The 25,824-nt window shown below is 29.7% G+C and overlaps 3 protein-coding genes across 4 annotated transcripts; 2 read left to right on the top strand and 1 right to left on the bottom strand.

Moving 5' to 3' along the window:
• Positions 1 to 293: 293 nt before the first annotated feature.
• Positions 294 to 7,960, top strand: LOC112751631 (3-hydroxyisobutyryl-CoA hydrolase 1). Of its 2 annotated transcripts, XM_025800841.2 has the most exons (14): positions 294 to 452; positions 1,286 to 1,366; positions 1,742 to 1,810; positions 2,305 to 2,368; positions 3,992 to 4,071; positions 4,150 to 4,233; positions 4,526 to 4,610; positions 5,334 to 5,419; positions 5,760 to 5,881; positions 6,613 to 6,673; positions 6,964 to 7,065; positions 7,187 to 7,288; positions 7,377 to 7,418; positions 7,498 to 7,960. In XM_025800841.2, the coding sequence occupies exons 1-14, from the start codon at positions 408 to 410 to the stop codon at positions 7,636 to 7,638; spliced, it is 1,164 nt and encodes a 387-aa protein (XP_025656626.1). In that variant the 5' UTR covers positions 294 to 407; the 3' UTR covers positions 7,639 to 7,960. The 2 variants fall into 2 exon arrangements, with proteins under 2 accessions (XP_025656626.1, XP_072073430.1); XM_072217329.1 differs by lacking the exons at positions 294 to 452; positions 1,286 to 1,366; positions 1,742 to 1,810 and having other exon boundaries at positions 2,312 to 2,445.
• A 1,488-nt stretch (positions 7,961 to 9,448) lies between these two features.
• Positions 9,449 to 11,893, bottom strand: LOC112751633 (secoisolariciresinol dehydrogenase-like). Its single transcript, XM_025800845.3, has 2 exons — positions 11,806 to 11,893; positions 9,449 to 10,248 (listed from the first exon to the last, which is right to left on the bottom strand). The coding sequence occupies exons 1-2, from the start codon at positions 11,841 to 11,843 to the stop codon at positions 9,471 to 9,473; spliced, it is 816 nt and encodes a 271-aa protein (XP_025656630.1). The 5' UTR covers positions 11,844 to 11,893; the 3' UTR covers positions 9,449 to 9,470.
• Positions 11,894 to 24,048: 12,155 nt separating this feature from the next.
• Positions 24,049 to 24,729, top strand: LOC112749377 (uncharacterized mitochondrial protein AtMg00810-like). The gene has a single exon (XM_025797635.1). It carries the CDS (start codon positions 24,049 to 24,051, stop codon positions 24,727 to 24,729), a length of 681 nt encoding a protein of 226 aa, XP_025653420.1.
• The last annotated feature ends 1,095 nt before the right edge of the window (positions 24,730 to 25,824 follow it).

Below are 25,824 nucleotides of genomic sequence, written 5' to 3'. Positions count from 1 at the left end.
AAATAATGGAACATCAAGATAATACATTCTCCAAATATAAATTAAAACACAAAATTAATAAATAAAATAAAGATCAGAAGAAGCTAAGAATAAGAAGGTTCGTTGCACGTGACTTATAGCTAGTGCATTGAATCTTTCGACGGTGTTCTTTAATTTAATTTTCTCATCAACCAATAACGGTTCATATCGTAGACAATTTGAAAGCTCCGATCCATTGAAGCCTTGTTATTTTATATTTTTATTTATCGTTTTGCGTGTTAGTTCACGAGCGTTTTTTTCATTATTATTATTATTCTTGTGATTATTTATAGAGATGGAGAGAGTTGTATTGTGCTCAAACATGCACTTCTCTATATATCACATTCACAATTGTCTCATTATATAGAACAGAACTAAATTATTGCACCATGGCTCTCATGAGTTTTAAGTTTGATACACAACCAATAAACCAGGTTGTTTTTCTCTCTTCTTCTTCAAGTCTTTTGTTTTGAGTAATGTTATTAAGAGTTTTTTTTTTAAATATTTTTAAAATATTTTATTTATTTTAAATTCTAGATCTTAAATGATAATCTCTTAATTCTAGATTATCCTAAATTATAATTCTTAAAATAAAAAGTTAATATTGATTAATTAAAAGTTATCTTTTCTTTCCTATTATGATATTCCTATTACCATATGTTGTAATGGTTAGAACCCTGGATAAGATATTAGAGATTAGAAAATGAAAAAATATCTATGTATTTACTATATGTATCATAAGTTACAAACTAATTATACATATAAATTCAACTATAAATTAAATTTAAGTATCTAAATACTATTTTAATTAATATTTAAATAATATTTCAACAGTAATAATGATTGATTAAATTGTTCTTATAGTCACCAAAAAAAAAAAAATTGTTCTTATGATTTTACTAAGGAAAAGTATGAGGAGCCAATAGAATATTTGTATAATGTGTACAATGGAGGTTTATAGAGTATTAGAGATATAATCATTAGTGCTACATTTTTCCATCAGCGGAAGCTTTTGGGATGAGTGGTATCATGACATGATATTAGAGTTCTAGATCCAAAAGGTCAAGAGTTTGATCCTTGGTGAACAACAACTATTTTTTTTATCTTCTCTATATAAAAAAATTTTACAAAATAAATTCAGTTATGCGTTTTATATTAATAAAAATATTTGAGTCAACTATATCTATAGAAGTGTAAGTACACATTATGAATTCTGTAATTTAGTGATATATAGTTCAACTATATGAATATGCATGTCTCCTTGCAGGTACTTTCCGCTGGAAATTCTGCTGTGAAGTTGGTGATACTAAATAGGCCTCACAAGTTAAATAGCCTTAACTATGAAATGGTAAGTAATTTAAATATTAATAATTTGCAAATAAGTATACTACATCTACACGTATAATTTATAACATATATTAGTATTTTCTTAACCATCAACATTCGTTTTTTATTAATTAAAAAATAATTTAAATACACAAATAATTATAGCAATTCATATTATATAATGCACGAAAGTGATTTTAATTTGCGCACTCTCTCCTTTTATTATTAGACCTCAGTACTTGGGAACTAATATTTTGCCTGTGATTTCTAACCCTTCAGCAATTGAACTATAAAATATTTTTTTCATACTTGTCTTTTCGTAACACTTTGGAGCCACTATATATTGTCTATAGAAAATAAATATAATAAGGGTATCTTTCATTTTACTATTTTTCAGGTTTCTCAAATTTTAAAGAATCTAAGGATGTATGAGACTGACTCCTCAGTTAAACTTGTAATATTGAAGGTAATTAAATCGTCATTTAAAATATATATGTACTTTCTTGTTATTAATAATTTGAATAAAATATGTTTTTTATTCATAACATATGTATGTAATTTTCTTTAAAAATATTTTTAATATTTAATTATATTTAATTTTATCTTTAATATTTTTAATTTGTATCAAAATTATCTGTAGATGCTAGTTTTATCATCTAAAATATTATGAACAACATAAAAAACGGCTAAAAATAATTTTGACACAATTAAAAAATGTTAAGAATAAAATTAAAAAATTAAAAATATTAAGGACAAAAGATTAAATGAAATTAAACATTAAAAATATTGTTTAGAAAATTATAAATGTTAAAAATAAAAATATATTTTACCAGTTTATCCTAATAATTTTATTATTATGTTTACTTTTATAATTCAAATTAAACAGTATTTGCCATTTATATATTGATGGTGGACTTATATATATGTTTTTGTATTAATATATTTCCCAATGGTAATTAGGGAAATGGAAAAGGATTTTGTGCCGGAGGTGATGTAGTATCTGTAATTTCTTCCTCACTCACAGGTATATATAACTCACCTAGGATCTACGGATACTGACACGCGAGATGGGATATGACACGATACGGGATACGCTAACACGTAAATTCTAAAATCTTATAAGATACGGGACACATATATATAAAATATAAAGTATTTTTTAGATAAATCGTAATAATATTTTGATATTTTATTGATACTAAAATATAAATTAATTTTTTTAATTATTTTTAATATCTTATTTTAATTATATCAAGTATTTAAAATATTTTTTATTTTAATAAATAATAATATATACTATATCTAAATTTATTTCAAGAATATATGTTAAGAATAAGATTGGACACGCTGACACGTGATGGTATTTAGGTGTATTCAAACGTGTCTGGAGAAGAATTTTTTACTTTTTATTAAGACACGGTTGGATACAGCAGACACGCGTGTTAGACGAGTGTCGTTTCCAAAATGTGTTCGACACGCGAACACGACAACTCAGCAAAGTATTCGTACTTCATAGTAACCCACAAATAAAAACCATCAACATACATACATAATCAAAATAGGTAAAATTTCGATTTAATTTTTGATATTATGATTTTGATTAAATAAGACGGTTTTCATTTATTTTTTAAATTTTCAAATTTCAATTTTAACCATATTGAATATATAACGTATAGAACAAAACCATTTTTTTACAGTCAAATTGAATAAATACTAATAAACTCGACTCTTATTCATTTTTTTTAAAGATAAAACGATTTTTATAAAAAAAGATACTTCGGTCTCTAAAATATTATTTTAGCACAATACACTTCCTTTGTTAAAAAAATTATTTAATAATAACAAAAAGTAATTTTTTAAAGAATTTTATTTATAATTTATGAGGGTTTAAACTCCTCTCTCACAAATTTTTTTAAAAACTATATATTAACAATTACCACCTTCTACATCATTATTATTATTATTATTATTTTTATCTTTATTATTTTAATTGTACAATCATATCTTGTCATTATTATCGTTATCTTTTTTACTGCCATCAATACTAATATTAATACCATAATATTTGTTTCTTTCATTTTTTTATAATGCTATTTTTTCTTTTTAAAAAGTATGATCTTTATACTGTAATTATTTTTTTTTTTTGACATCACTGACAATAATGATCTTTCTTCATTTAAACATTCTTAATAAAATAATTTTTCAAAAATGAATTTATATTAATAGTTTGTTAAACTCAACATATTATAAATAAAATCCCTACAAAATTTCTAATTATCTAGTAGACTTTTTTAACAAAAGATTTGCATGTCCTAAAATAATAAAAAATATTTGGTAATCAAAGAAAATCAGTCAAAAAAGCCATAATTTACCTTATTTAACATTCATTAATTATTGCGATAATTAATTAATACTAAATAAAGCAAGTTTTGACTGTTTTTTGTGTATACCTAGCATTACCTTAAAATAATAATGCTGTAGGCTAAAGTGTCCCTTTATTTTAGATAATATCGCTGTGTCTTTCTAAAAAATAACAAAGACCGAGTTTGATCTTTATTTTAGTGAAATTCATAATGAATTATTAGGTGGTTTAAATTTTTCAAGAGATTATATTATTTTGTAACCCTTACTTGTTGAATCTAAGCAGGACACTGGACCTATCCTCTGAAATTTTATGGAAAACAACTCATTTTGGACCATTTGGCAGCGACCTACAAAAAGCCTCTAGTGAGTTTTTAATTATTATTATATATTCTTCTCCTTATTATTAATACACTACATTTTTATATTCAATTGTTGAAACAGGTATCTGTGATTAATGGAGTGGTTATGGGAGGAGGAGCGGGTCTTTCCATGAACACAACCTTTAGAATTGTAACTGAAAAAGCTGTATGTTTCTCTAGAAGATAAGATCAATTTCAGTCCACTTACACATTCTTAAAATTTTAATACAAATATAATAAAAAGCTATATAAACCTAAACTAAAGTTTCACTAATTTAACTTGGCATTGATCTATAAAAAAACATGTATATATTGACATTTGATGATGACGACGATGATGATGAACTATCTTAGCATTGATCTATAAATAAATGTAATGACATTTGATGGATGGCGATTATTATTATTATTATTATTATTATTATTATTATTATTATTATTATTATTATTTGTTGTAGGTATTTGCTATGCCAGAGACATATATCGGCTTTTTTCCAGATGTGGGTGCAAGTTACTTCTTATCTAGGCTTCCTGGCTATTTTGGTAATTAGAAGCTTACATGATTCTCATTATAAAAAATTACCTGAATAAGGATTGATTTTTTTTTAAATTGATTATTAAACTTTTAGAGACCGATTGTGGTCGCTAAGCTTAAAAATAATTAGCGACCGATTTTTGTCCAAAACTACTAAATTAGCATCAAACAATATTGATTACTAAATAAATTAATCACTATTATATTACTTAGTAATTGATTTAGCGACTAATTATTTGCATGGAACAATATCTTTTTAGTCTATTTTTATGTTGGTTGCAAAATTAATAACTAAATTAAAAATAAAAATCGATTTAGCAACTGATTGACCCGTAGCCTAAAGTTTTTTTTTTAATTACTAATTCGGTCGCTATGTTAAAAAAATAGCAACCAATTTTAGTGACCAATTAAAATCGATCACTAAATCGGTTGTTAATTTCTGTTATAGGAATTAATTTGACTATCAATATTTTGTTGGTCCTAAAAAATAAATCAATTGTTATTAACGATTGATCTTATTGATCATTAAAATCGGTCCCTATTTTAAATATAATTCATATATCTATATATAGTGGATTATAATTCATATATATGTGTAATATTGTTATAAAATTACTCATTTCAAAAGTTTAGAAGGATAGGTATAAAATGTCTACAATAATTTTTAATTTTTAATTATTTTGATTAATGAAAAATTTTAATTATTTATTTTGCCAAATTATTATATGTAGGGGAGTACCTAGGATTAACTGGAGCTCGTTTGGACGGAATAGAAATGGCAGCATGTGGATTAGCTACACATTTCATCCATTCTACGGTGAAATTATGAGTTAAATTAGGAAAAAAATTAGTTAATATCAGTTAGTTCTTTTTAAATGATTATTTCTTTTATGCTAAATTTTAAATTCTAAAAGTAGTCTTTTTTTTACAATTTTTTTTTTACTTTTAATCAAATTAAAAAGTATTTTTAAATATTAAAAAAATACTTTAATTATTTTAAATTCTTTTATTTCAAAGCTTCTCCAGAATGGAAGATTTGCCTGTAATTATTGGATTCGTAACGTAACCATATATTTATTTCAATTTTCACATTGTAATTTGAAGTATCATATTTTGTCATCAATGCTATATTTTTTGTTTTTTATTCTATGTAATAGAAGCTTAATGCATTGGAAAATGCCCTACAAGCTATTACTTCTTCAAATGTATCAACGGTTTCTGCTTTAATAGAAACTTTCACAGAGAAACCAACTGTGAAAAAAGATAGCCCTTTCAAGAGGTAATTAATTAAGTCAACAAGAAAATGTTTATTCTAGTTTTAGTTAAGATATTTGAGAATTGATACAATGCATGTTAACCGTTAGAATATATTCAAGATAAAAATGGTTAATTGCACATAAAAAATTAGTAATAAGATCAGTCACAATATATTTATATTTAAATATACGTGTATATATGATTTTATTTATTTTTAATTTTGTAAGTAATTTTAAATTAATTTTTTCATAAAATAAAAAAATTGAATATTCTCTATGACTTATAACACTTGTTTAATTATTATTAAAAAAATTTAAATATATTATCGTAATGATAATACAATTGAGTTTTTTTAATGACAATTGAATAAGTAGTTATAGAAAATACTCAACCTCCTATTTATGAGACAGTTAATTAAAAATTATTTATTCTATATTTCAATTCGTATTTTATATGAGTAACTAATTAAGTAAATAATTTTTTGTGTACATATAATATAATTATTTTTTAAGATATTATAAATTAATATAATTTCTAGATATATTTCATATTAATTTCATGTTTATTATTTAGTTTGATATTAGGATGATTTAATCTTTATGATCAAATTATATCATTAACTTATAAGTACATACTTTATTTTTTATTATGCATTCAGACAACATCTGATAAATATAAATTTAATTTATTATTCTTGAGTTATTATTATAAATTCTAATATGTAATGAATCCTATTTCTACTATGAAAAATAGATTGGAGATTATAAACAAATGTTTCTCAAAAGGGACAGTAGAAGATATAATTCAATCTTTGGTAAGTACAGTAAAAATATTATCGGTATACTAAAATTAATCATTAATTTAATTAATTTATATATAAATACATAATTATTAATTCTATTTTTTGTGAGTAATTATTTAATTCTATTTTAATATATATTTTATATTTCAATGTATAATTTATATAAATAATTTATTTAATGGCTTTTTTTAATCCTTAGCATAGTTGATTTATAATACATGTGCATGTATATTATTTAGTATATCTGTTACGTTGAAATTAAACTTGGAACGGAACTATAATTTTTAAAATTATTTATATAGGAAAATGAATTAGAAAATGGAGCAGAAAAAAAGTGGATAACAAATGCATTAAACTCTATGCGCTCTTCAAGTCCCATGAGTCTCAAGATCTTCTTAAAATCTGTAAGTATATATTACGAGAAAATATTATATCCAAAATAAATTCTTTGTTATTGAAATTTTATTTTTTGCACTAACTATTAATTAGTGACTGAAATCATGAATTTGCATTGATATTTTTCAGATCAGAAAAGGTAGAATACAAAACATTGAACAATGTCTTTACAGGGATTATAACATTGCTAGCCATCTCTTTAAAAGAACAGTGAGCAACGATTTCTACGAGGTGAATATTTGAACAATTTTCCCGCTGAATAAGCTAAACAATTCTCTCTCTCTCTCTCCAATTTATTCAAATTAAAACATGTTAATAGGGTTCAAGAGCAAAGCTGATTGACAAAGACAACAAGCCTAAGGTATTAGATAAATAATTACTTGGCTTATAATTTTTTCCTCCCTTATTAAGCTAAGTGTGATTTTCATACTTTGAACTAGTGGGAGCCTTCAAAGTTAGAGTTGGTTAGTGAAGAAATGGTGGAGCAACACTTTACAAATATCACTGATGATGATGCATGGGAGCCTTTACAACTTCCTCAAAGATTCCATTCTCCAATCATAACTGCCAGCAGATTATAATTATTAAATTCAAGATATAAGCTCTGGTGGGTGAAGGTTAAGTGAGAAAAAAAAAAAGGGATAAAAATTGAAGGTTAATTTTAGTTATATCCAAAATCTTGTGCTCATATAAACTAAAGCAATTTATAATACCATATGATAACAAGTAGAATGCTAGGAAGCAGTAAATTTTGTGATTTGTAGCCATTAATTAATTATTATTGGTGATTTTTATGGTGTGAAATTTTATCAAAGGGTGTGAGATTACTCACTTTGCTTTTGCTAGTTAAGTGCTAGCCAAATTTCAATAAAATTGCTATCTAAACTTTTTCTGATAATAAAACAGTATACTATAGATTGAATTATGCAACTAATTGATAAAGTTACGTTGTTGTTATATATATATATATATATACTTCTTTTATTCATCTTGGGGCTCAATTTTATGGAAATAGAACCTATATGTGCGCTTTTCATCGATATGGAATCAAGGGGGGCTAAACATGTATGTGGGGCAGATTTTTGATAGCTTTTGGGAGAAGAACTCGGACCGTCCGAGTTCTTCGTTAGTGAATTTCTCTCTCCGAAAACGCATGGTCCGATTTGGGATGGTGGAGAAAAAAATTTTGGTGCATATAAATCGGACCCTCCAATATGCTTGAGTTGGAAGATGAACTCGAACGGTCCGAGTTGCATGTTGAGAGTGTGAGTTGATGAAGACTGAAGTCGGACCGTCTGTTTTGACTAGGGATGGCAATCTTCTTCATGAACCGGGATATGAAAACGCTGGAACTCGGAGGGTCCGAGTAGTGAGACCCCTGACACCACACCCTGGTGAAGTCCCTCCCTACCCCATAATGCTGTCCAACTCCACTCGAGCTCCAATAACGAAAATAAAAAACGTCATCTTGGAATGTGAATTATATATATAATACTATTGAAAAAATTATTTTTAATGATTATTTATTTATTTTTAACTGTAATAAAAATAGTTGTTAATATATTTACTAATAATTAGATATTAATTATTTTATATTTTTATCATTAAAAGATTTTAACGATAATTATACAATTATTAGTAAAGATTTTTTAACTATTGCAAAAAATATATAATTTTATTATAACATGCAATAATAATGACAAATATATAACTATCACTAAAATATACATTAAATAAAATATACAGTAATTATTATGTTATTGTCACTAAAAATAATATTTGTTGTGGCGTAATATATATATAAGTTTTTACTTGATTTCTAATGTAATGCATTAGTTTAATAATATTTAACGTAATAAATAGATAGCTATTATAAAGTGTTATATCCGTTAGAAATAAAAGTAAGGATATTGTCACTGTTAGAGTGTTGAACAAGAAGGTAACTATAACACAACACTCTACACAGAGCACCAACTCTCTCATTCCTAAAGATCTGCAACTGGCTAACTTAACCACTCTCGTCCAAGATAGCTTGAATATGATCATCTTCTTAAAAGAGATAATCAATTACAAAGAGTGAATCAACCAATTTTCAAATGGAAGACTAATATTTAGCAATGGTAGAGGTTTCTTTAACTTATTTAATTTTAATTGAGTTTTGAGATCTGAAAAATATAATTAAGTAATTTGAGATTAAGCACCAATACCCTTCATAAAGATTAAACTAACTATGATATAAACATAAAATTTACTTAGTGCCAGGAAATATGAATATTAAGTAGCTGGAAGCAGAGACAATAAAGATTTCATAGGAAGAGTGAATCAGTTATTACATTATTGACTGACTCATCAGAACGACATTAGAAAGATATATATTTCATAAAAGAGATGACTATGAATTGAAGATTCCAATTTAAGATTGTGAGAACACACCAAAAATTGGATTGATTGTAGTAAAACCACCATCCACAGCTAGATTATGACCACTGATGTACTTGGACTCATCACTAGCCAAATACACTGCAGCTTGTGCTACATCTTCTTCCATCAAATGAACTCCTTTAAGATTCGAATATACATTTAAGCACCCTTCCTCATCAAGTTTGAAGAACTCTTTAGCTGCATCATTTGCAATAAAGTAAGGAGACAAGCAATTCACTCTTATGCCAAATTTTCCAAGTTCAGCAGCTGCATTCTTTGTGAGTCCAATTAAGCCATGTTTGGAGCTTGTGTATGCATGAGTTGCAACCCCTCCAACGCTTGAACTTACACTCCCTACATTTACAATACTACCCTTTTTCTCTGGAATCATCACTCTAGCTGCATGCTTGATTCCCAAGAAAGGTCCTGTGACGTTAACTCTAAGAACGCGCTCGAATTCGGACACATCATTGTTTATAATGCTAGGATTACGATAATCATCTATTGTTGCAGCGTTGTTCACAATTATGTCTAGTTTTTGATACTTTGATACTGCTATGTTAACTGCATTCTCAACATCGGTTTCTTTTGTTACGTCGCAGTGTGTATAGGTTGCGAATTGAGCTCCTATGGCATGTTGGAGGGCGAGTCCTTGTTGGTCTCGAATGTCGGCAATCACAACCTTGGCGCCATTTTTGCAGAACAGCTTTGTCATACACTCACCAATGCCTCTAGCCCCTCCAGTAATCAAAGCCACCTTTCCTTCAAGTCTAAACAAACATTTACAGAGCTGGTTCAAATACTTGAAAATAAACTATGGTACCACATCTACCAAATCATGAACTGGAAATACATATATAAAAGATAATAAATTTGCCATCATGATGACAACACACTCCAGAGTAAACTCTTATAAACCAATTTGGAATACAAACGATTACTTAAATTTGATTAATTTTATGCTCCAACTCTCATCAGCCTAAAATAGTAATTGGCTCAAGAACGTCTCTCAGATGTATGCTAGTCTATAAAAGATATAACTTGGATCATATTTACGAAGGTTTTTAGATGAATTTATTCAAATTCTTCATCCAAATACTATAAATAAAAGACTTAATATATACACTATATAATCATAATCTTTATATCTTTTGGGCCTTAATTTGATCTTTAGAGTCTTTACACAATTCGTCTTAAGGGTGCTCATGCAAAGACCCAACCCAAACTTAATCGATTTGAATCAAATCTGATTTGAACTCATTCGAATCTAGTCAACCATAAAACTAAAAAAATTGATTTGGCTAAATCATTTAATTAGATTAGGGACAAAGTTCAGGCCACCGGATCACATTCAATTAAATGGCCAAAAATTAAAAAAAACACAGATTAGGTCTTTCGGGAGTTAGGTTAAAATTAATTATATTTTTTAAAATTATTTATTTTAACTAAATTTTAATTGGTATTGATATTTGTGTTAATTCAAGTGAAAAAGAAATTAAGCCCACATTTAGGGTTGAAAATGGATCAAGCCAGCTCGAGCTCGACTCGTTAATAGCTCAATAAGCTAAATTTGTGAGCTGGTGAGCCAAACTTAAGATTGAAATTGAGCTCATAAATTAAATGAGTCGAGCTTGAACTTGGATAAGTTCAGCTCATTAGCTCGTAAAATGGCTCGATTATATAAATATATACATTTTATATGTATTTAATCTATACTTTTAATATTATATATATATATATATATAATCTTAATTATTTGAAATTTTATATTTATTTTTTATATATAATTTTGATGTAAGATATAAATAAAAAAGTTATAATTTATTGATCTGATAGATAAATAATATATAAAATTGATATTTTTAAATAATTTTTTTAAATATATAAGTTATAATTTATAATATAGAATTATAGATTATATTCCTATTATTTGAGCCAATTCGTGAGCTTTTCGGTGAGTCGAACTTAAGCTTAAAAAATAGGCTCAATTGTTAATGAGTCGAAACGTGAGCCAAACTCAAATTTTGTGAGCTGAGCTTGAGTTTGGTCTAGTTCAACTCAACTCGATCCACTTTCAACCATACCGACATTCATTTTATGTTTTTATTATTAATAATCTTATAAATTTAATTCCAATCCCAATAAGATAAGTTCATGTAATTTAATTCTGATTGATATATATGCATGTGGAGATAGATTTCTCTGTTGAAAACAAAAATTTAAGAAATCAAGTTTTTATTTTTTTTCCTATGAAGAAATTCACCCCAAAACAATACACACATACATACATAAGCTAGATAACATACATATTGGTTCCTAATCCATACCTTTTTGCAAAATGTGGAAAATGTGAAAAGCCTGCCATAATAAGAGATCGCCGCAAAATTATTACAAGACTTCTTAAACACACAAACTTTAAATACAATTGAAAGTTGAAACCATGAGCAGAACCTCTCCAACTTATATAGACAAACAAAATTTTATCCATATACGTGCATGCATATACTAAAACATTTGAGTTCTTCATTATTTAATTAATTACCATATGTACAGTTCTTAGACCCAGTGTTCTGAGAACCGGACCGGACCGGCCGGTTCGACCAGGTTAACCAAAAACCTGCCCTCTTACCGGTCCGGTTGATGGCAAAAACCGATATGCAAAAATTGGTCAAAAAACCGGTCAAACTGGTAGTTAACCGGTAAACCGGATAAACCAATCCGATTTTCAGGAGTGCCGGTTTGCTATTTCTAACCAAAACTGCACCATTTTGATTAATAAAAATTGGGGAAAACTGAAAAGAAAGCCCAAACGGGCAGAGAGATAGACACCCCCCTTTCCCTTCTCTCTCTCTCTCTCTCACCAAAATCCAACCCTAAAGCCAAAACCTTGCTAACACACACCAAAGTCGCGCTGAAGGAGAAGGCGGCGAGAGGCAGAAGACGACGATAGAGCTCACATAGTGGGGGACAGAGGAACTCGCAGCTTCAATCTCTGGGAGAGGAAGCGCATGCACCGTCGGAGATGAGGGAGACGATCACGACAGAACAGAAAGGACGGCAGAGTCTAGAGAAGAACTGGACGCTGGTGGCTTCTGCAGAACGGGACGGTGTTGGCCTTCTGGGAGTGTGACGGACTGGAGGTGGCGACTGGACAGTGAAGAAGAAAGGGTATTGATCGAACTGAACTAGGTTACAGGCGAGACGAAAGGTTCGAATTGGTGGCGCTCAGTCGCGGAAAAAAATCCGATAAACGGCGGTGAACGATCGCCTCGATCACTGTCGAGTGACCAAATTGATTTGGGGATTAGGGTTTCTCTGTCCATCGTTGCCTCTCCGTTTTTTGTTGCTTGCTTCTTCGACGTCGTCAACGGTAAGCTCCTCCAGTGCTTCTTCAGTTTGATTTCTGAGAGTTGATTGCTATTTTTCTGGAATATGTTGATAGTGAATCGTTGTTTTTCTGGGTTATATGCTTGTTATGTGACTTAAGTTTTTTCATTGTTCATTGTTGTTGTGAAGAGAGCTGGATTGTTGGTATTTGATCTGACTTTTGGACTATTATTGTTGATTATATATAATGTTCTGAGTTATTTTTGTGTTGTTGTTATGATTTTTGGACTATTATTGTTCTGACTTGGTATTTGTTCTGATACTAAATTAATTTATTAGTTATTGACTTGTTGCTGAGTAAAATTATTCAGGAATTTTTCATTTTGAAGATGGAATAACGAGACAGTGATCACCAAGTTAAAAATTTTAATATATTTATTTTAATATTTAATTAAACCGGTTCAATTACAATTTAACCACGATTAACCATTAAACCATTGAACCAATACCTCTATCGATTTATTGACCGGTCCGGTTCTCAGAACCTTGCTTAGACCAATTATTTGTAACAAATGCAATAATTTAATTTTAATTTTAATAAATTTATTTGAAAAGTACTTGTCAAATAGGCATAACCATTTATTATTGTGACCCGAGTGAAAAAAGACATACCCCACAAAACCAAGTTGGTTGGGCGTTAATAATTATTAAGTTTAACAATCATGTGTATTAATATTTTAATAGTAGCAACTAGGGCGGCAAAGCGGGCCAGCTCGCTTTGTTTTGGCCCGTTACATATGGGCTGAGTTTGTTATCCCATCTTGTCAAAAGATGAATTGACAAAAAAACAGATCGACCTATTTTTTTATTTAATATTTGATTCAAACTTTAAATTATAAATCATGAAGTGGATTCACAATGTATTCACAATCCCTCACTTCATCAATTACATAAATTAGTACCATCATTCTATTAATTAGAAATATATACATAATCCTTCAATAATCAGCATCATCATTCATCAACAATTCACCATTCAATAGCATTTGAGTTCAATAAAATTATTAAAGTTTTGCATCACAATTTATTAATTTTACAATAATTTTTGTAAAAAAATTTAAATAAATAATAAAATTAATTAAAATTATTTAAAATTAAAATTTTGCACCACAATTTATTAATTTATTTACTGTTAAGTTCGTATGATTGACGCATGATGAATATTTATGTAAGGAATCTGGTATTATAATTGCAGATAGTTAAATAAGAATGATGAAGATGAAGAAGATTAAGGAACAATGAAGAATATGAGAGAAATGGAATTTTATTTTTTCTACTATTTCTTATACTACAAGATGTATATAAGTGCCATTTATAAGAAAATTGATAACCAATTCTATTACTTTTATCACAATTTTAATTCTAGCAGAATTAGTAGTTATTTAAAAATGCTACATATGTGCTAAAAATTACTCACTAAATAAATTATTACGTGTATATATATATATATATATATATATATATAAACTAAATAAATACACTAGCATAATTAAACCTGTCATATAATATAATAACTAAACATGTAATAAAACAATAATTAAAATTGTCTATAATAATATAACAAAAAAAAATTGAAACATTAAATACGTATTTTTATATGTGATAAATGATTGATGGCTGATTTTGTATACATATATATATAACGTGATAATTGGTAATTATTACTCTAATTATTAGTTTCAACAACCAACATGTGTATTACTAGTAGAAGCAATATTATTTATTTATTTATTTATTATTTATGAACGCCAATGAAAATGATGGATAAAATGTTTTATGCCTCTTATTTTCTAGCTTTTATTTAATGCTTTATGCCTCTTGCATGCTTATCAAGACTTAATTTGATAAAGACAAAAGGTGTTATGTTTTTTAAAGATATAAATTTTGTCTTTAGTGTTTGATAATTTATGCCTCTTGCATGCTTATCAAGACTTAATTTGATTGCATGCTTATCAAGACTTAATTTGATAAAGATTTTTCAAAAGGTGTTTATGTTTTTTAAAGATATAAATTTTGTCTTTAGTTTGATAATTTATGCCTCTTGCATGCTTATCAAGACTTAATTTGATAAAAAATTTTCAAAAGGTGTTATGTTTTTTAAAGATATAAATTTTGTCTTTAGTGTTTGATAATTTATGGCTCTTGCATGCTTATCAAGACTTAATTTGATAAATAAAAAATGTTATGTATTTGTATTTATAATTTTTAAAAAATAAGATGTTTTAATTTTAAAAGTACTTAAAATAAATTTTTTTAAGATTGACTTATATTTATTAAAAATTAAAAAATCTAATATAATTTTATATATTAATTAATTTTTAATTTTAACTCTTATATTTATTTCTATTGTAGTATATTTGTATTTTAAAAATTATTTTACTAAAATTAATTATTATTGTTTATACTCATTAAAAATTATTTTTAATTTAATTTATCGAATATAAATGTTATAATTTTTTAACTTATTAAATAAATTATTATATATATATATATATATATATATATATATATATATTAATTTATATATTTTTTAACTAAATAAATACACTAGCATAATTAAACCTGTCATATAATATAATAACTAAACATGTAATAGAACAATAATTAAAATTGTCTATAATAATATAACAAAAAAAAAACTGAAACATTAAATACGTATTTTTATACGTATGTGATAAATGATTGATGGCTGATTTTGTCTACATATATATATAACGTGATAATTGGTAATTATCACTCTAATTATTAGATTTAACAATCAACATGTGTATTGTAACACCCTAACACACAGAACCTTACGCTTAAGTCGTAAAGCAGATGTGGCAAGGTATTACGATCTTTAAAAGAGAAGGATATGTACATAGATATAGTTGAATGAAATCATATCTAGGAGCCTTGAAGGATAAGTTAATCAAAAACGATAAACAGAAAATCGTGTCACATTCGCATGGGTATTTGTAAAACGGACAGGAAAGATCAAAAGGAAGCTGAAAACATATATACATATCAGAGTTCCAAAACTTAGATAACAAGCTCCAGATTCGACCTGCGAAGCTAAGGCCGGCCAGAGTATATGATTATATATATATACAACCCAAAATAAAACTCAAACCACAAAGTAAACCCCTGTATCTCCAAGTCGACCTCTAGGAGGGACAAAACACAAAAAGTACATGTGGAGATTCTATAAACATTTATACATAGCCCAAAATCAAGATATAACAGTCAAAAAGGTAGTTCTTCGCTTGAAAGGAGGATATCCAGACGCTCAACGAGGTGTCTCTCGACCTGCATCTGAAAAACAACAATATAGTATGGGATGAGAACCGGAAGTTCTCAGTATGGTAAAGGTGCCTGCATAGTTAATGTAAAAGGTCTCGGGAAAGCCAGAGGCATTCCTAGAACTCCGACACTCAAAATCATTCTTAAATAAAATAAACTAAACCAAAAGTTAGATAAGTTATCTAAGGTGTTCTAGTTATGAATCTAACTTTAACTTAATACTTCACTTTCTGTCGCCTCCAATCCTCCGAATCACTGGTGGAACAACCCTCTCCCCTCACACCTTCGTCAAGAGGAATTTCTCAGAAAACATACACATACATTTCAAGCAAGGAAAGCACAGATAGAGAAGCATTTACAGCAAGTAGAACAAGTAGCGGATAAGCAGAATTAAACAGTTAAGCAAACCAAAACAATGCACACGCAAGCAAACAAACAAATGCATATGATGTATGCCTATCCTATGGCTGATGAGTCTCATCTGTCGGTTATACAGCCAACCCGACATGTTCTGGTAGTTAACCATTGGACAGTCCCTCTGTGCGCGCATCCCCAAGCTCAATAATATTTCATGGAGTTAAACTCCAAACTCAAATATAATATTCAATGGAGTCACACTCCAAACTCAATAATATAGTATTCCATGGAGCCAAACTTCAAGCTCAATAATATTCCATAGAGTCAAACTCCAAGCTCAATAATATAGTATTCCATGGAGCCAAACTCCAAGCTCAATAATATAGTATTTCATGGAGACGAACTCTAAGCTCAAATATAATATTCAATATATATATATATATGCCCATGGGAGAATCCGGGGAGTTAAAGTGCTCGGTCACATCTTGCGACAGAGGGTCAACAAATAGTCTCAGATACACAAGCCACATAATAATCTCTTTCCTTTTTAGAATAACACCTCAAATCAAAACTCTAATTCTTATAGAAACTTTGGCAGTATCTCCTCTGAAACTCGAATTTCTGCCACCCTTCAAGGGTCCCAACTACAAAACCAAACACCTCTCAGTCATTCAAATCATTTCCAGTAACAAATTATTTCAAAATCAAACAAATACCAATATTAAATCTTTTCCTAAAACCAACCAACTTCAATAGCAAATTATTGACAACAGCTAAACCACTCATTTTATACCATATATACATTCAGTTCATTCCTATCTTAAGGTCTTCTAGCCTAAGTTTTCACGTGACATTAAACATTAACTACGAGAAACCAAAACCATACTTTCGTACGGAATCAAAATATTCAAAGCTCTGGAGAAGCTTTCTGACCGAGCTATCGAAGAAGAAAACGTCCAAAATCGTCTGTGCCTCCTAAAACTCTCGTTGGCCAAACTCAAAGGATAGAAGAGCTACGTCACCTTCAACTTTCACCGATCAAAAGTGGTGCCAACGTGTAGAGGAGGAGGATACGAATACTTTTACTAGATTAGATTTTTTATTGGAGTTACGGATTGTAAGAAATCGAAACCGAAAGTTTAATGAGGTTTACGTTATTTCTCTCGCTCCTCTCTCTATTACTCTTCTCTCTCGCCTCTCATTCCTGTATATACATACATATATATATATATGGCGGCGCAAGTATAATAATGATAATGAAGTAAATATTACTTAATTCCTTCCGTTGATACTATTATATATAAAACTAATGATATAATAAGACTATAATGATACTCATAACTAGATATTATACATATGTGTATACGTATGCAATGGTTTTCCATTGAGTAAATGGCTGCCGCCTTATATATATATAGGGATACAGGTTTCACCGTACTTATAATCCATCTTTCATTATATGCTAATTTCTGTCTTTGAGTTGAGTTTATAGTATAGCGAAGCTCCAACAAGTGTGTGATCCACTGATTCACTGAATGACTCTTTCAGAAGTAGCAGTCTTGGACGAAGTAGAATGGCCGAAGTGAGCCGAGGAGCCGAGTGACGCGCCAGCGCTACTAATTGCTCTCGATTCTCCCCGGATTTGAGCCTTTGACGTCTAAGCCCACAGTAAACATATGATGAGCCCAAACAAAAAATCCAAGAACACCTATACTGATCATGGCATAAACCATGCCTAGATATATATATATATATATATATATATATATATATATATATATATATATATATATATATATATATATATATATATATATATATATGAGCCCATAATAATAATAATAATAATAATATAATTAGAATAATATACATATATATAGTAATGCATAATCAACACCGCCTTTTGTTTTTGTGCTTCATGATTAATAATAATAATAATAATAATAATAATAATAATAATTTATATATAAAGTTAATAATATACGAGTTATTAATTTAAATGACATTAGTAATTTAAGGGTGAAAAATATTTGGTGAAATATTAACAAAACTAAGCTCAGTAAAAAGTACTAATATTTACGTATATCGACAAATATCGAACTCGATGATAAAATAATTTCTAAGTACAGAAAACTCCAATTTATAAAATAAATTTTAACTTATTTATATTTATATTTTTAAAACTGAAGGTCGCTACATGTATCACTAGTAGCAGTAATATTATTTATTTATTTATTTATTATTTATGAACGCCAATGAAAATAATGGATAAAATGTTTTATGCCTCTTATTTTCTAACTTTTATTTAATGTTTTATGCCTCTTGCTTATCAAGATCAGACTTGATTTGATAAAGATTTTTTAAAAGGTGTTTATGTTTTTTAAAGATATAAATTTTGTCTTTAGTGTTTGCTAAATAAAAAATGTTATGTATTTGTATTTATAATTTTTAAAAAATAAGATGTTTTAATTTTAAAAGTACTTAAAGTAAAATTTTTTAAGATTGATTTATATAAAAATTAAAAAGTCTAATATAATCTTATATATTAATTAATTTTTAATTTTAACTCTTATATTTATTTCTATTATAGTATATTTATATTTTAAAAATTATTTTAATAAAATTAATTATTGTTATTTATACTCATTAAAAATTATTTTTAATTTAATTTATTAAATATAAATATTATAATTTTTAAAAAATTATCTTTTATAAACTATTTTTAAAAAATAAAAGTTTACGAAACCAAGTCTAACTGTAAATGAGTTCTGTGTAGGAGGTCTTTATTTGGACTGGAATCCTATATAGTTATGCAAGACTTGTTTAATATATTATTTTTGCATTTAACTATATTATTATAAGAGAAATATTAGAGGATCAATAAAATTTATTGATTTTGATTAGCAGTTAATTACTAATGTTTAAAAGTTAATATTTAAAAATATAGATTAATAAAAATATGTTGTTAAATTGTTAGACAAAAAAAATTTGGTTCTAAGTTAGTGATGCTCCCATTGCTTTTAAAAATTTTGAATTAACCTTAAAATATGTTGTGTTTCTTTGATTTTCCACTTCTCTCTCTCTTTTGTCTTTTATGTGACTCTTTTATACTAAAATGAGTTGAATATAATTATGAAACTCTATCCTTGTTTGTTGTATTTTTTTTATTTTTAATAAAAAATATTTTAAAAAGAAGGTAATAAAAAGAATGATGAGATTTTTTTTATAAAGGATAGACTATAATAGAATGAGTTGGTAGATGAAGTTAATGAATTACCATTATTGCGGCCGTCTTTTAGTGTCTTTTGTATTATTATATCTAAAAACAAACAAAAAAATTGATGAAAAGAACCGCATACAATAAAAAAAAAAACAAATATTTTATTAAAAATTTTTTAAAATTAAATGATTATTTGTTATAAATATGATAAAAAGAAATTTTTTATTGAAAAATTATGATAAAGGTCGTAGGAGTGACGGGTGAAAGGCGATGGTTGGTGGTGGTGCATGATGTCACTGATATAAAATGATATTCAAGTTAGTTAGAATTCAGTTTTTGTTGGTTAAAGGAACTGACATGTGAAGAAGTTAGTTTGGAAGTTTGCATGAAAAGCTGGCTTATATAAATTGGTTTCTTCATTCTAAGGGAGTTGAATCCTCTAATTCTTGTATCAATGCCTAAGCAATAACAATTTTCTTCCTCTTTCTCTCCACATCTCTGTTTTCTCAATCTTCGATTCACACTTTTCACATGGTGCGGTGAGCCATTGCCATTGCAATGCAGCTACACCAAGCTCTCTTCCTCTTCTAATTCATCTATCTCTTTCTTCCATTCTCTCACTGACTTTTCTTTCTTCTCTTCTCTTCGACTCATACAATAGAGATGAGAGAATGTTATCATCAATGCATGCTCCATTAGCTTGTTGACAAGTTTCAATTACGAGTTCTAGAGAAGGAGATTTTCGGAATCGATCACCTCAATTGCAAAGAAATAGTAGCGATTTGATGGATCCGAACCAAATGAATCCGAGTTCCTTTGCTCCAGGCCTCGATTTACATACAATAGCTATGATCGTAGCTCAGATTAACGCGATTTAAGCGACAAGCTCGTGTAGTTCAGTGAATCTGATTATGGATCCTTCCAATACCTTCTTTTTACACCTTGGTGAATATTCAGGTAACTCCTTGATCCCTTTAGCTCTAGATGCCACAAACTATGGTTCTTAGTCCTATTCAATGCAAAAGCACTAAAATCAAAGAATAAGCTGGGTTTTGTGGACGGTTCTTTACCGAAATCTGCCGAAGATGATCCTGTGTTCGATTCTTGGAACAGATGCAACAATTTAGTAGTTTCTTGGATTACTCACTCGCTAAGTCCAGAGATTGTAAATAGCGTACCTTGGAATGGAGTCGCTTCTGATATTTGGGATGAATTGAAGAAAAGATTCTATCATGGAGATGTATTCCGCATAGCCGAATTAGACGAGGTGTTGTTTTCGACGAGACAAGGAGATTTCACCGTCACTTCGTATTTCATGAAATTGAAAGGGATATGGGAGAAGTTAGAAAATTTTTGGCCTGTCCCTGCCTGCACATGCTCACCTATGTGCGCCTGTAGCCTCATCGGCATCTTGCGCAATTATCACCAAGATACATTTGTCGTAAGGTTCCTTAGGGGACTCAATGATTAGTACTCAACAGTAAGAACAAATATCATGATGATGAAGCCTTTACCTTCAGTCGATATTGCATTTTCCTTAGTGCTACAATAGGAAAGACAACTTCTTGGGAATGATTCATTTGATTCCAAACCATTATTCAATGCTGTTGAGAGGCAAACCAATTATGCACCTCCTTTCACTACTCGAGGCCGAGGAAAGGATAATAGAGGTGGCTGAGGCAGAACTTTTGGTGGTAGATATAAAACAATGCTTCTTCTGCGACAAAACGGGTCATCTAGTTGATACATGCTATAAAAAGTACAGTATGCCTTGACACATCAAGCAAAAGATGATCCAATCTGCTAACAACATCACTGTCGAGATTGATGAGAATGAAGGCAGTGACACTCTAGAGTTGTACAAGGATAGTAACAATGCAGGTCTTTCTTTCACTTTGGAGCAAAAGGAAGCTATACTAGCCTTACTATAACAGCAAGGGGCCACCAATCATCATAATGTCAATCAATTTTCATTGACCACAGATCCCCAGCCATCATAGACACTTGCACCAAATTCCATTGAAGGTAGATCACTTTTCTCACGTAAACCTGCATCAATGAAGTCAACTTCCTGGATCATTAACACAGGAGCAACAGTACATGTCACATTTATCCTTATAGTTTTTCATACTTAGCAATGCATAAGTCCAATCAGAGTCAAATTACCAAACAAATGTATTTTAATTGCCACAATTTCAAGCATTGTCAAGACTTCTAATTCTCTATACTTAACCAATGTGTTGTACTTACCCGACTTTGCTCTAAACCTCATATCAATTTTGAGCCATTAATTTAATTGATTGTCAATTTGTTTTTAACAAATTTGGTTGTGAGATCCAGGACTACCATACAATGAAGAAGATTGGAGCAGCTGAGATCAATGGAGGTTTATACAAAATAGCACAACCACATGATTCTCACTTAACGGCACACACATTAAGCATTGCAACAGCAACACAATCAGTTTTAGAAACTGATCCCACTGTACTTTGGCACCATAGGCTAGGTCATGTACCATTTCATAAGTTGCATGATATTTCTCATTTGTACCCTTCAATTCAACATCTCAAGTTCAATAAAAATATTTTTAGTTACCCATGTGATCCTTGTCATTATGCCAAGCGTAAAAGAAAAGTTTTTCTTTTAAGTACCTCTAAAACTTTAAATTGCTTTGATCCAATTCATGCGGACAATGGGGGAAGGCATCAATATAATCTCTACTATTGGCCACAAGTATTTTTTAACATTAGTGGATGATCATAGTAGGTTCACATGGATTTTTATAATGAAACAAAAATCAGAAACTTCTATCATCATTCAACAATTTTTCATTTTTGTCAAAAATCAATTTGAAAAGGATATTAAAAGTATTAGGACAGACAATGGCAAAGAATTTTTTCTTGAACAATTTTACAAATTAAAAAGAATACTGCATCAAACATCCTATATCCAAATTCCACAACAAAATAGTATTGTGGAGTAAAAACACCAACATCTCTTGCATGTCACAAGAGCCATATTGTTTCACTCTCTAATACCAGACTGTTATTGGCATCTAGCTCTAACGTACGCCACTGAAATTATTAATTGCCTTCCTAGTACTTCACTCAAATACAAGTATCCTTTCCAAATGATTTACAATACTTTACCTGTTTGCAAAATTTAAAGTCTTTGGAAGTCTCGTTTTTATATCCACACTTGCTGTCAATAGAAAAAAGTTGGAACCAAGGGCAAAGAAGTGTGTATTTCTTGGCTTCAAACAAGGAACAAAAGGTTACTTAGTTTTGGAAATTAAAACAAATGAAATTTTTGTTTCAAGAGATGTTACATTTTACGAACACATTTTACCTTTCAAGGACATCACCTCACTACCAAGAGCTAACATACAACTCAATGCTGCACATGACACTATCTTACCTCACACAAACCAACACAATACATTTGATTCATTATTTAATTACAATCCAACCTCATCAAATTTTACAGATTCTGCATTACACTATATCACCAACTCCCTGTATCACATAACCAATTCACACAATCATCCTCACTAAACACTCACAATCACCTTACTTCACCACCCCTAGTCTTAGAAGGTCCACAAGAATACGAAAGCAACCTTGCTCTTTAAAGGACTTTCAATGCTACCAAACCTCCATTGAATCAGAATCTGCTATACCAACTATAAGGTATCCAATCTCAAACTTTATTTCTTATAATAACTTGTCACAAACACATCATGCATTAGCTGCAGTCATTGAGTCATCATCCAAGCCAAGACACTATGATGAGGCGGTCACCCAACCCTGTTGGAAAGAGGCAGTCTTAACTGAACTATCTACTCTAAAGGCAAATGATACTTGGATTCTTACTTCTTTACCTCCTAAGATTAAACTAAAATTAAAGCTGGATGCATCAATTGAACGACACAAGGCAAGACCAGTAGCCAACGGATATACACAACGGGAAGGCTATATTTTTTTGATATATATAGCTCTGTCGCAAAGATGACAACACTCATATTGTTATTATCATTGGCTACTGCCAAGAAATGGCACTTGCAACAATTGGATGTTAATACAGCATTTCTTCACGGTGACTTGGATGAAGAGGTTTATATGAAAATTTTTCAAGGGCTCACTGTTCCTAAACCAGGCCTTGTGTGCAAGCTCAGAAATCCCTATATGGACTCAAACAAGCTAGTAGGCAATGGAATATCAAGCTGACTTCCAAGTTGCTTAGCCTCAGCTACTCCCAATCCAAGAACAACTACTTACTATTCACTAAAGTTTCAAATGGGAAATTCACTACAATCCTTGTTTACATGGATGATCTCATTCTTACTGGTGATGATATGCTTGATATTGACCACATCATGGCAAAACTCCATGAGGCATTCAAGATCAAAGATATTGGTAGCTTAAAATTCTTCCTAGGATTGGAAATAGCAAGAAGCAGCAAGGGTGTTGTAGTCAACCAACGCAAATATGTCCTCGACTTCTTGGAAGAGTATGGGATGACTAATTGCAAACCCGCGACTACTCCTATGGATTACACTACTAAACTCAGCAAAACATCAGCTCCAGCCTACAATGATGTATCATTTTATAGACGTCTCATTGGTATATTGGTTTATCTAACTACGACACGACCATATATCTCATTCGCAGTTGGCAAGCTCAGCCATTGCTTAGACTGTTCTACCACAAACCACTTTCAATATGCAATTCGAGTCCTAAAATACCTTAAGCATGCTCCAACCATAGGTCTTGTTTTCTCTTCTTCATTAGACTTGGTTCCATCAGGATACTCAGACTCGGATTGGGCTTCTTGTTCTGACACTAGACGTTCAGTTTCAGGTTACTGTTTTCATCTTGGCACTTCAATTCCCTTATCTCATGGAAAAGTAAGAAACAACCAACTGTTGCAAGGTCCTCTTCCGAGGCGGAATATCGATCACACGCCTTGGCATTCACCTCTCAGCTCCAATTCCTCTTTATTGTGACAGCCAATTAGCTAGATACATCGCTGCTAATTCAGTTTTTCATGAGTGAACAAAACATATTGAGGTAGACTACCATGTTATGAGAGAGAGATTTGCATCTCGACTAATCAAGCTACCACAAATTTTATCTAGGGACCAAAATGCTGATATTCTTACAAAACCTTTAGCCCTTCAAAGCTGGCTTTGCTAAGCTGTGATTGTTGGACATCTATTGTAAAACCAAGTTAATTAATAACTAATTAATCCATAAATTAAAATTTATTCTAGAAAATTAGAAATGTGATTTTTATGGTTTAATATGGTAGAAAAAATTAAAACAATAATTTCGACACTAATTTTAAAGAATTTAGCCCAAGATTGGGCCAAACAGACCAAACCGGCCGAATCGGACCCGTAGACCCAACCAACCTCAATCTAAAATCCTTAAACAGCACTCTCTCTCCTTTCTTAAACCCCAAACACATTGAAGCAGTCATGGAAGGGAAGAAAACTCTTCCAAAAACATAAATCCTCACTTGATCTTCAAATCACCATATCTTTTTATTCGGAGTTCCGATTGCCGCACCTTTTGCGGCCACGCATTCACCGCGTTAAGCTCTAAAAATCCCACAACGTTGTTCTTGAGCTAAGCCATGATTTTTTCTCTGAAATTTCAGCCTTAATTTCGAAATTTTGGGTAAAAAATATTGAGATTTGTGAGCTTTTGATGTTATAGGACCCAACTAGCTTGAAGGAGAGGCTTAATCTTGTCTCCTTGATACTTGGGTGTGGTAAGATTCTCAACCCTAGTGAAAATTATTGGTTTATGATGTTTGGGTATTGAGTGGGTATGTTTGAATGTGGTATTGTGGTTTAGGTAGTGTATATATGTATGTTGAGACTTGATTGAAGTCTTGGAAAGCTTGGAAAAGGAATTTTGTGTGCTAAAAATCTATTTTTGGAGGTGTTAAAGCCTTGAGAGCTTGTGAAAAAGTGAATTGGAGGTGTTCTGGGTTGAGCGGAAAATCAGCCAAGGTATGGTTTTAATTTCCTGTATCTAAAATATAATGTGGTGTGAAAACTTATACTAGAGACCCTAAGATAGGATTTGGACTC

The sequence above is a fragment of the Arachis hypogaea genome, chromosome 15 (assembly GCF_003086295.3).
Source record: "Arachis hypogaea cultivar Tifrunner chromosome 15, arahy.Tifrunner.gnm2.J5K5, whole genome shotgun sequence".
Taxonomy (NCBI): Eukaryota; Viridiplantae; Streptophyta; class Magnoliopsida; order Fabales; family Fabaceae; genus Arachis; species Arachis hypogaea.
The sequence above is the reverse complement of the archived record's forward strand: the minus strand, read 5'-3'. Positions and strand labels throughout refer to the sequence as shown.